Raw genomic sequence first — 12,616 nt, forward strand, 5'->3', positions numbered from 1 at the left:
TGTAAGGAATGAACGTCTCAATTAAAGATAAAGAGAAATGCGAAATGTGCCGCGGGAGCTGGCGGAGAAATGCTTGGTGCTTTTTTGACCGGATTTAAATGGCGGTAAGAAAGGCGGTATAGGTATACTCAACAATATAGAGTAGAAAGAGCTGAGCTGTGAATTGGCACATCAACAACCATTCTTTGTTTGCATAATTGCTTGGAATGAGTGGCCATAAAGAGGCTGGTCTGCTGATGTTCTTTCTTTTGAATTGATCAGGCGGATGACCAAGTTAAATCATAGGATCGTCAAGTTTCTTTGACCGCAATCGCCGAGGTAGAAGTCTCAGGGGTCTCAGCGGGCCGAACAAGCTATACTTCCAGATATTGACGAATCGTCTAACTTCTCTCACTGGCCACCCAGATGTTTCATATTTGGCCCTTCCATTAGAATGATGAAAGAAATCCCCCATATAGTTGCTCATTCAAGTCTGCGATGTCTTCATTAGACTAAATCAATAGAAGAAGATTGCAACAACTGTGGAAGTCAGTTTTTTTAGAACCCTATGTTGATGCTGATCCCAAGAGGTAGGAAGTCATCAAATAAGTCACAATTCGAGCGGTATATCGGAAGTTGTGAATGAATCCGTTGTGTCCTCACCCCCGGGGACATGACCTTCGAGGCGACATCCTTCTTATGAAGGTCATGTGCCATCTAGACGGTTGATCCAGCTCAGAAGCCCAGCTTATGCTGGGTTAGGTATCTCTCATTGAGAACTTCACGGAGGCGAATGAGATAGGGAAGACCTGGATTCTCTCTCGTGTTCGTACTTGTACCAGAGTTCGAGATCAATTCCATTGTTCAAAGTCGCCCAAGTTAGCGTCTTCAATAGACATTGTGGTGGTGGAGATTGAAGGCGATTGTGTTGACAGATTGTGTTGTAGCTGCTAAGATCACTGCCAAAGCAAGGCAAACAATAACCCGGAGACTCTTCGCTAAGTGTGTCTCTTTTCGTCCCTACTGTACACTCTACTGCCTACTATGAGCGAATTGAGATATTGCACAATAATATTCAAATAATTCGTATGAACATGCTTTCGAAGGATAGATTGCAGATTTGCTTGTGAGGAAAGTTAGGAGGACTAAGTAAATACATTATCCAGCTGCCGGGTGTACCATATACAGGCACAGAAGAAGGTAAGGGGTGAGAGCGGGTCCAATAAAAGGGACAAAAAAGGATCAAAATAGACACCACTTGAAAAGAGGATGGGAGAAGAGAAGATAATCGGATAGTAATAGAAGAAAAATCAGATAATATGTGATGTGTTTCAACCTTAGGGACGTGGCAAGGTTGAGGATAACATAGACCGCAGAAAGGAAACGCCATAAAATCCAGATAAGATATTCAGAAAAAGAAGAAATAAGCAGATAAGCGGCAGGCCCTCGCTATACACGATCCGGGTCCAGCAAATCTCTCTAGAATAGCTGCTGATGTCGCCAGGTTCTCTTGCGGAGTAAGAGGTTGTGGGCACGTCATGATCAGCCGGTGCTTGATTGAGAGTTGCCAACCATTGTAATGGTTCTCAAAGAGTATGTGCAAGCCACGGGGGGCAGGATCGAGAAGAAATAGGTATATTGAAGAAGAAATGAAAAAGAGGTTCGCCAAGATGCTCGTCATGCTTTTGGGTCGTAGAAGTGAAAAAGGTTTGCGAATGTGGGACCGGGCATTGGTGGTCATGAGTGATAACAGCGAGGTTCAGGGGAGACAATTGAAGAGTCGCTGGTTAAAATGGTCGCCCGGGAGGGAAATCCTGTCGCTCTAAGAGTAATGGTTCACATCACTCTTCTCTTTCAATCCACCCATGCGCTCGATATCAAGGGACTGGAAGCGATCGCTGTCACTGCTTTGGTACGGCGGTAGGTCATCATTGCAGGGTTCCAAGCCGACACTGCCGGCGTCGCTGATTCGAACGACGACGGAGCGGCCGGACTTGCGTCTTCCAGATGCATCTTCCTCCTCGGGGAAAGTGATGCGGATCTCTGGGACAGGACTGGGCGGTGGGCTATCGGAGTTCTCCATGAGGCTGCGTTTTTCATCGATGACAAGAATTGAGTCGGATTTGTTGGTTGTGATGGTTAATCGGCGTTGGTGGGCGGGAGCTTGGCCATTGTAGACTGGGAGGAGACTCCTTCTGGACCTGACGCTTGCGGCGGAGGATCAGCAGTCCACCGACAAGGCCGAGCGCGATCAAGATCAGCACCAGGAGCGCGATCAGCAGGTCAACCATGGGAGTGGTGAGACCATCATTGCTGCTATCACGGCTAGCAATCTTAAGAAAATTGGCCATAATGTCGATGAGGAGAATGGGGTTGTCGGTTGGAGGGTTTGAGTAGTCGTTTGTTGATTTGGTGGTGAGAGGTCGAATTCGAGATCGTAAAAAGGTCAAGGATGATCAGAAAAGAAGTGATCGTCGATGTTAAATTCCAAAGAGTGTGGCGGATATCATCCGGGGGAGGCGAAGAGATCGGAATGAGCACACGAAACAAGATAGTCGCGGACTGGTGCAGCGAGGCTCAGGCGAGAAGCAAGAAAAACGAAGGGGAAGGGTCGAAAAGGGGAAGTCGACCGAAAGGAAAGAATGGATGGCAGCACAGCTGAAAGAGTGAAGCTGACACTTGCTCAAGGGAAAAGAATGGAGGGAGGTGGAGAGATGAGGGTGTAGAGAATGAGAAAGGGGAAAAGAGGGCGGTTAGGAAACAAAACGGCCAGACTCGTGAAAGGGCTTCTAGGGTGTGTATTTTTGGGTTGATTTGTTGACCCTAGCCTCTTCCCGGTCTAGTATGCATGAACGGGTTCTTCTGTTTGGTCCACAGTGGACTAGAAAGTGGAGATGAATAAAAGTAATAATCCAATTGGAAAGGGATGGTTCCTGGAGATGGGTCCAAGTGCAGATTAGAATGAGATATGAGTGGTTGAAGAGTTGGAAGAGGGAGATGATGGGTTCCACTAATTGTTTACTCTAGTACTATTCAAGACTTAGTGTTTGTACTGTTTGTACTGTTTACTCTCCGTTGGTGAATATTCCAAGATTCTCTTTCCCCCCTGAGTATGTAAAACATGTAAAACAAGGGATTTGGTATGCACATAATCTGCCACTCCTAGTTATACCAATTATGCTACTCTATAAGTAGTTTCTCATTTTTTTAATAAAACTCTAGGCCTACAGATTCTATATGCCCAGCTTGTGTACTCGTACTCCGTATTCTCACCGAAGGATCACGGACGGCTCGGTAGGTAACTCAATGATGCAATAGAGGGCCAAAACGGTCGGGCTAAAATCAAGATTACACGAAGCAAGTTGAACCTCCAGGAGATCTTGCCAGGAGGGCTAAAATGTTCTAGAAGCATTGAGGGAGTCTAGGGTAAGTTTCAGATTTCAAGGGATTAGAGGTGAATCATAATCAACATTGGTCCACCATACACTGTCAGGTTGTTATGTCTCACTTTCATTTGAATGTTCAACTTTATGTGACCAAAGCGACTTCATAGATAAACCAAACTTCAATTATATCGTGTGAAGGGATGCCTATTCAATTGAATAATACAGATCTCCATGAACAACTTCAAGTTTACATCATCCTATTCCAAGGTTCTGTCCCTACCATAGTAGAATACCCTCTAGTACTGTAGTATGTACTGCACCTGTGCACATGTGTCGAATAGTGGCTCATCTTAGTAGTTAGTCACGTGGTGCATTCGGTCGGGCAGTGATGGACTTCAAGCTTCGTCTACTATTCTTATACACAAATTATTGATCTATTTTGAAAACATAATTTCAGCCAAATCCAGCCCTCGAGACAATTCAAGGTTTATTTGCGAATTCCCGGGCTGCCAGTGGTCAAATCCATCAACTAGTGCGGGGCAAGTAGTGCCGCTAACTAGTACTAGTAGTGCCAGTGTGGATATATAACCTACTAGTAGGTAAGGCCTGGAACTTCAAGTTGAACACTTGACCTCGGAACTTGAAGATTGAACTCACATGTGAGGCTGCTACTGCCCACTGGCACTTCAAGTTGAAATCGATGCAAAATCTTCAACATTAGCAGCTCCGAGTCGAACTTCATGTTCGCATTGGAAGAGAATTGTACGAGCATGGATACATACTACATATGTAAATAGTAGATGTAGATTACTGCCCAGTGGCCAGGTGCATATTTAGTAGTAGAACCGTGACATATATGTATATAAAAGTTGACCATTCAAATGTCAACTTGAACTTGACTGCTCGAACTGTGTTGAGTGACTTCAAATGTTAGTAGTTAGAACACTTATGTACACCTGGGCACTTCCAAGGTTATGTACACTGATGTACAGTCGTAGGTACACTCTTACCCCCACTAGCAGGTACCCACATCCATGTGCACTCATCGACTTCCAGTACTACTAGTACTAGTACTCCTAGGTACCTGCTCAGATCTTCAGCCCATGCCCACCTCCAGCGCTGGGCAGCAGACCCCGCATGAACACATCATTCTGACACGTAGCCATGGGCCGCTGGATCTGCATGGCGTGCTAGAGAGGTCGCGATTTTCAACTACACTCGGATACCTGCAGCTCCAGTCACGGTGCATGAATATCGTTCAACCCAACGCTGAGTGCAGAATGAGGGGACTGACATTCCATCAATTGATCAGAATTAGTGTTGATATATCTCATGTCAGCTGGACATGGACAGTAATCCGTGAGTGCGATCTAGACTGGAAACAGGAGAATTTGATGGGTATGCGCATCTTGAGCGTTGACTAAAATGTCCTACCAATAGGGAATCTCTCCAAGGAAGCCATAGAGTGACGATTTGAGCGCTTGCAGCCTAGAGACATACAAGCCACCTTCAAACATGCACCTCAAAATAGCTAAAAGCGCCTCGAAGACGCCTCGGCGTTAGAGTGATCCGATCTGCCGAGGCCGCTTTGAGATGGCTCCAATTTGCCATTATATACTCGACCCAAGCCAGTGACATAGACTCAACTAATTATTTACATGAGAATGAAATGCCTAAATGATCTTGCAGTACAGGACAGTACCGACTTGAAGGTAGTACCAACTTGAATTGTCTTAAATAGGGAGCGGTCTGATTGCTGGGCTCACAAGACGCAAATCATTGCAAACACAACCAACGCCCAGTATAACACCTGACACCCAACCCATTCACCTCATCCCAAAAGATTCAAGCCGACATGGGTCTGGCACAGCCCAGTTCTGGGTGTGAGTGATGACCTCATTATCTCAAGTTTCCACACATGCTCTCGATACGTCTACCGGGCAAAGACTAGCCTTATATATCCTGCAGTCAGCGACCTCGGAGTATTGAAAAAGTGATATATCACATCCCCCTCACGAAAACGGGCTCAACAAATCAATTAAACTCGAAAAGAACTTTTCAGCCCTGGCTGTCATATCGACCAGGTAACCCATCGGACCCTGGAAATCACTTGCAGATGCACTAATTTCCATGCACAGATCTCAACCCGCACTATCTACCCACTATCACTGGCATTTCAACGCACGGGTCTACACACGCCAAGAAAAGAAAAATAGTAATCGACCCCCCTACAGAAGAACAGAGAAAAAACCGGAATAAAACCCACGGTCACCGTGGAGAAGAAGAGAGGGGTTCCCCACAGATCCGATCATCATCGCCCAGTCCGGCTGCAGCACTCCAGGGCTGCACGGCACTTCGCTCATCTTATCTGACTACATACATCGATGTACCGTGTTCCAAGATTGCGGGTATTGAATGCAAGGTGGAATAGTCACTGCTTAAGCATTAAGCGCTAATACTACCTAAAATATACTGATGTTTGAAGCGGGGAGTAATAACAGTGCGTGGTATCTATGGAAACCTCCAATCGAGCCATGCGAGCATGAAGATAAGGTACACACTAGAACATTTGAATATGATCGAGTAGATAACCTTACTTCAAATGTTAGATCAGTTGATTATTGGAAGTACTACAAACTTGTATTTTATACATGTGTCGTAGATCCGGGGAAGATCGACAGATGGACACAGTGGCCTGTGTGACCCCTGTGCAAGGATGTGGACGTGCATTTCCTTGCTCGACGAGGACTGTATGACTTTATTCCGAGCCATGTCTCGGGCGCTTTGGAAATCCACCGGGGTAAGTTTGAATGGGGTTTCCTGATGCTGCTTAAGTGTTGGAGTGCCAGACATGCGACCTGAGCATTACGATGTAGGACCTCAGACTCACTAAGAGAGACGCGATAATATTACCTGCACATGTGCTATATTCATGATTCTTGGAGCAGCATGATTGACTGTGTTCTACTGGTATAAACTGACTTGAAGTTATTCCTTTCTACTCCGCAATAAACAATTAAGTGATTAGGTTCTACATTACCCTTACTGGTCGTCGGCCCAGGTCCGAGTCTTGATGGGGATGTTTCTCCCGAGTCGATTACCACGCATTTATTCGCGCGCGATTCGCGTGTAGGTCATTTATGGTATTCGTTATTCTGAGAAGAAAGGTATCTTAGATCCAAGGATCATTGGGACGAGGCGAAAGAAGCAAGGGGTTTCCCGAGTTGGAAGCTCTGTGAACCTGCATTCGCCAGTACTGTTGCTTACCGAGCACACTGAGACTCGCAGGGGTAGCAGTATCAGGTATTGTACTTTGTACCTGGATCTGATTTCAGATTCTAAGTTATCAAGTAGAGAATTAGAAAACAAAGAAAACCCAGAGTGTTTTATTGAATCTTACTACTAGTACAAAATAACATAGGGGATTCGATGCGGTTCGAATCAATGTAGTGAGCCATTGAGTTTCTGACTGGCAGAACAACGCACCGAGTCTGGAATGGGGAGGTCCTGCTCATCCATAGGCTAGACTAGTGATGGTCCTTGGATTTGGGTTGTTTGTTTTTGGATTTGTGATTTCTTGTCTTGGGTTTATTTATTTATTATGGGTTTTCTATTTAGGTGCTTAACTCAAGAATGTTTCGTTCCGGGCTCAACCGGTCCGAGTAAAATAAAAATCAACAACCTTGGAACACTAGGGGTTTCGAGAATACCTGGGGAATCCATGGGAGATTTCCATCCTACCTCTTTCATTGATTCATGGAGATTGTCTTGTGGAGGATGACCTTGCTCGGATTCAGACTAGGGTCCAGCTAAGTGGATCCCCCCCTGATCGGAGTAGCTCTCACGGGGAATTAACGTGGTGATCGAGCCCAGTTCGAGGGCCCTTTCTTGCAGTCCGATGTGGGGAGGTGTCAATACGAGCACCTGGATACGGAGTAGCTGAATGAGTAATTTATCTGTAGACCAAAAATGATCGGGATCGAGGTCATCGTTTAGCCTTGGTGGTGTTTAAGGAAGCCGATATACTCTGACCCTCATAATGTGGGACCGTGGTTGATAGATTATCAGGTCGGTCTACCCGAAGAAGTGGACAGGAACTGTTGGCCGAACAAGGTGGGTGACTTCAGGCTTTCATTATGACCGATGATTTTTTTTTTAAGTGGAAGGTGGGATGATGTTGTAGACTGCTTCGGTGTCTTCGTGGGACTGGCTCATTTGGTTATGTATAGGCCCAATCCTAGGGGTCATGGCCATGCATCTAGACCCAGATAGCGGTCAGAGGGGATTTCCGAACAACACCGACTTCTTTTAGGATGTTGATGGATTGAGAACCGAGGAGAGGTAAAGGTCAAAAAAAGAGTAGTTTTTCTGATTTAACAGGATTCAAGATGATATAGATGATGGGTGATGATGAACTTGATGAAGTAAAAAAAGAAGCTCGTACTCCGTAGGGCGATCCAGTGATCATCCGTGACAATACAGATACAGTATAAATGGGGCCGTTCATCTGTGAGCAGTACCTGATTTTAATATGAGAAACATATATCAGAAAAGTATTCCACTAAGATTCAGCCATGTTCATGGTCATGCGAGTAACAAAAGTTACAATACACGCGGCTGATCTGCCACAGCATCTTTAACCAAGACTATGAAGAATACGCTTATTTTCGAATTCTTGTTAATTCTGACATTTTCTTCATTTCTCGTTTCAAATCTCTTATTTTCTTTATTTTCTGCTTGTCTACTTTATGTAGAAATCATTTTGGTTATCTATCAATTTTTATTTTATTTTTTACTTCCCTGTTCCTCGTGTGACGTGGGTTTGATTCCCCTTCTCTCTTCTGCTCTCTCACAATTCTTCTTCTCTCACTTCCTCTTCCTCTTTTTTTCCTTCTTCCACCCCCCTTCACCCCTCTCTTAAAATCCTCCCCCATCTCAGAAAAGGCACAAATCCATCAAAAGTCATCATCCAGTTGATACGATGCTGGTTGTGTGACGGATTGTGTCTGCTCTTCTTCATCCACTTCGACCCACTCCAAAGCCCACTGGGGTTTTTTTAACTCAAATCTTTGGCGCGCCAAAACCAACCCAAATCCAAGCGCATTCCGATCTTTGATTTTTGCGTCTTGGATCGCGACTATCGCATCCCTCTCCGAATCCCTCCCACCTTCATCCCTCCCGATCTTCTTCCCATCCCTTGCGCAATTCCTATCCAGGGTCCTCCACCCAAACGCTCTGCTCATTCTCGGGGATCGACCTCCACAAGGCACATGAGGACGATCGGCAAGCTGGGAGATTCCTGGAGCATGCACGGAGCAGAGTAACGTCGCGTCCCGACCTCACTGCTATTGTCCGCTTCGACAAACGAAGGGGAGAGATCTCCCAGAGATTTTTTTTTGTTCCCTGCCAATTCTTTGTCGCCTTGCATCTGCTTGCTTCGGCCCTTCCCGCATTTCTGTCTTGACGTTAAGGACGTTGAGTCTCGCTCCCCTTCATATCCTTCATCCCTGCCCTCTCTTTTCGCCTCGCTCTCTCTCACCATCCTAACCCCACTGTCTCTCACTTGACCCGCTCTATCTGTATATGTCCTGAGTTCCGTGGCCGTTGAGAAAAGAAGACCTGTCGAAGTGAGAACCCGTTGTCAAGAAAGGAAGCTTCCCATTCCGTTCTTTACTACTTTCTCTTGTCGCTTATCGGTGGATCCCTTTCTGTCCCCTCCTTTGGTAAGTTGCTCCTCAGAACACCCTGTATGCCTTTGCTGGGGGAAAGAAAATGGGAAGGGCAACCTCCCGATATCTTCGACCCCTCTTAGTGAGAGCTCTTCGCTAACAAAGGGATATCGCATCCATAGTTTTATAGTCCTCCATCTTCGCCTTTCTTGGTGCCTGGTGCCCGATTCAAAGTACCGGCCGTCAAATCAAACCATTCGGTTGTGTGAAATCGCAACACCCCACTCGAACTCCCTGCAAATAGTCGCTGTTCGAGTACATATCGAATTCTCACTTGTCCATCGATCGCGCTCTCTGTGATGGCTTCTACTATGGCGGCCAATGCAACCGGCGTACACAACGTACGATCGAATCGAGGTGGCAACATGGGTTCATCTGGCATGAACAATGATCGTTCGCATGGATCTCACGGTAACAGCGTGGGCAAGGGATTCAGTGGCAAATCAACCTGGAACAATACCATCTGGGGCGATTCAAACCTAGGTGGTGGCTTTGCAGACGGTAAGTTCAGGCCCGACGTCGAATTGGCGCGCATTGAGAGATTCCAGATATGTGAGACAGTACTGACATTATCCCCAGAACAAAACATGGCTGAGACGGCGTTTGGAGGAAAGTCAGGCTCAGGCTCCCTGCTGTCGACATCTGAGTCGGATGGCTGGGTTGGTCGCCCCAACCTTCCCTGGAGTACGGTGAACTCATCTCTGGCGATGAGCCAGAACCGTACCATGGCCACCTCGCCAATTCAGACTCGTGCGAATGATCGTAGTGCGCCCGCCATGAACGATGCGCCCGACTCTTCCTACTTCCTCCCCCGCAGTTCAGGGATCACGAACCCTGCAAACACAGTGAGCCATCGCCCATACCTCAACTCGGGTTCAGAGGGAGTTTCTCCATCCGGGGATGGAATGACATTTGGCGGGTTTCCTGCTCTGCGCAATGGAGACGGAAGACGCCAGATGAGTTCGTCTGGCCTGAGTGGCAGCCCTGTAGGCACCCAATTTCCAGTGAAGTCTGGGTACAACGGATCAATGGATGGTTCGCGGGCTGATGAGATGGCTGCCAACATCGCCATGACATCGCTGCCTTCTGCTCTCCCAGACGGTCTATCTCCCCCTCAGACCCGCACCTCTCTGTCACACATCCCCCACAACTCCGCCTCTTATGCTCAACGACCAGCGCACTCCGCTCACCCCTCTTTCTACTCTGATAACCACAGTGTCGACGGTCGCTACAATGGTGGATCCATCGATCTCTCAGCTGGATTCAACAAGCTTCAATTGAACGACGGTGGCTTCGTTTCGCAAGGCTCAGCTCAACGACCGCAGTTCGTACCGCACGCCTCCTTTGATGGCACTATGCCGCGTAACAAGTACCAGAATGAGGATGGTGGCTACCAATCCTTGGCTGGATATGGCGAGAGTGCCCAAGAGATGCACCTCGCATACCAAGCCCGCGCTCGCGGTGCTGAGACTGGTTCGATCTCACCTTCTGACTATGCTCGGATGGATAGCCCCCTCTATGGTGGTGTGGATGCCTCAGCTCAATACCGCAATGCCGGTGCGCGTATGCCCGACAACCAGGTTGCAGCCTTCGAACGTCGCCTGCGCAATCTTCAAGAGCAAGAGTTTGCTCAAGGCCAGGGTAACTCCCTTCAGCGCATGCAGATGCCACCCGCATACGACTACTCCAACTACCAGAATGCTGCTCGACTGAACGCGATCCAAGGCTTCTACCCAATGGCGCAGCTCGGAGCAATGAATGGAGCAGCCGCTCTCGCATCTCGCGTACACCGTGACCACGACCCGTCTCAAGTTGTTCGCAGCCCGCTTCTGGAGGAATTCCGTGCCAACAGCAAAGGCAACAAGCGATACGAGCTGAAGGATATCTACAACCACGTGGTTGAATTTAGCGGAGACCAGCACGGCTCACGATTCATTCAGCAGAAGCTGGAGACCGCGAACAGTGATGAGAAGGAGCAAGTGTTCCGCGAGATCCAACCCAACTGCTTGCAGCTGATGACTGATGTCTTCGGCAATTACGTCGTCCAGAAGCTCTTCGAGCATGGCAACCAGACACAAAAGAAGATCCTCGCAAATCAGATGCGTGGACACGTGCTTGCTTTGTCAACACAGATGTATGGGTGTCGTGTCGTGCAGAAGGCTCTAGAGCACATTCTCACTGATCAGCAAGCTGCCATGGTGAAGGAGCTCGAGAACCACGTTTTGAAATGTGTGCGTGACCAAAACGGTAATCATGTCATCCAGAAGGCCATCGAGCGTGTGCCGTCGCAGTACGTGCAGTTTATCATCAACGCCTTCCGTGGCCAAGTCAACCGCCTGGCTGCCCATCCATATGGTTGCCGCGTCATCCAGCGCATGCTTGAGCATTGTGAAGAGGTTGACCGTGAATCTATTCTGGCAGAACTTCACGCTTGCACTTCGAACCTTATTCCTGACCAGTTTGGCAACTACGTTATTCAACACGTGATTGAGAATGGGGACGAGAAGGACCGCAATCGCATGATTATCATTGTCATGTCTCAGCTACTTGCCTACTCTAAGCACAAGTTTGCTAGCAATGTCGTGGAAAAGAGCATCGAGTTTGGTGAAGAAAGCCAGCGTCGTCACATCATCTCCACCCTTACCTCTCCCAACGACCGTGGCGAGAGCCCTCTGCTCGGCTTGATGCGAGACCAGTATGGCAACTATGTCATCCGTAAGTTTTCTCTGCCACATTTGTTACACCACACCCCTTGATTTGTATACTAACTTCTCACAGAAAAGGTTCTTGGCCAGCTGAAGGGTGAAGAGCGCGAGGCTCTCATCGACCAGATCAAGCCCCTACTCAGTCAACTGAAAAAGTTCAGCTACGGCAAGCAGATCGTGGCTATTGAGAAACTGATCTTCGACCCAAACTGCCCTCTGTCTCACACCACCTCTACCACTCCTCCCAACTCTCACAAATCCTCCCCTCAGCCCTCTAAGCGGTCGATCACTATGGAACAGACTCGTGCTCCATTTGTTGGCACTGCCCCGCCTACCCCTCCTCCGACGGACAACCAGAACACCGTCGATGGCTCTCTCGAATCCAAGAGCCTTGCTAAGAGCACTGTGACTTCGGTGTCCAGTCCCGAGACGAGTGACACTGGTGTTCCCGTCTCGGTCGATGTCACCAGCGCTCACTAATTCGTTGCATAATTTACTTCGCTCGCCCTCCACATATCCGTTCTAATTCCGATGTGCGGAAGTCCGTCATTTTTCTGCTTTATCTAATATGGGCGTATACATACAGGGGATCCGGCACGGGATATACCTACTCAATCAAAAACGTCAAATGTTTCCCCCTTTTACCATGGCTTGTGGCGCAACAAAAGGGCCTCATTGTTATCTTATTTTTCTCATGTGTGTTTATCTCGGACGTGTGTCGACATCCTCGACGACCTATTCTTCTGTCTTCTTTCTTATTCTTTCCGAACAACTTTTCTTTTTTGATATCTGTTTTCAACTGTTCATTTTTTAAACG

The 12,616-nt window shown here is 47.5% G+C and overlaps 2 protein-coding genes across 2 annotated transcripts; one reads left to right on the forward strand and one right to left on the reverse strand.

Annotated features, from left to right (window-relative positions):
- Positions 1 to 1,801: 1,801 nt before the first annotated feature.
- On the reverse strand, positions 1,802 to 2,330 carry N7483_008913 (uncharacterized protein; the record flags this gene model as incomplete). Its single annotated transcript, XM_057092340.1, has 2 exons — positions 1,802 to 2,157; positions 2,186 to 2,330. 2 exons carry the CDS (start codon positions 2,328 to 2,330, stop codon positions 1,802 to 1,804), a joined length of 501 nt encoding a protein of 166 aa, XP_056943514.1.
- A 7,063-nt stretch (positions 2,331 to 9,393) lies between these two features.
- Positions 9,394 to 12,279, forward strand: N7483_008914 (mRNA-binding protein PUF3; the record flags this gene model as incomplete). The annotated part of the gene is made up of 3 exons (XM_057092341.1): positions 9,394 to 9,595; positions 9,674 to 11,809; positions 11,873 to 12,279. 3 exons carry the CDS (start codon positions 9,394 to 9,396, stop codon positions 12,277 to 12,279), a joined length of 2,745 nt encoding a protein of 914 aa, XP_056943515.1.
- Positions 12,280 to 12,616: the final 337 nt, after the last annotated feature.

Source organism: Penicillium malachiteum (genome assembly GCF_028827825.1).
Source record: "Penicillium malachiteum strain IBT 17515 chromosome Unknown utg000004l:1.0-4883003.0:1.0-4884900.0, whole genome shotgun sequence".
In the NCBI taxonomy this organism is placed as follows: Eukaryota; Fungi; Ascomycota; class Eurotiomycetes; order Eurotiales; family Aspergillaceae; genus Penicillium; species Penicillium malachiteum.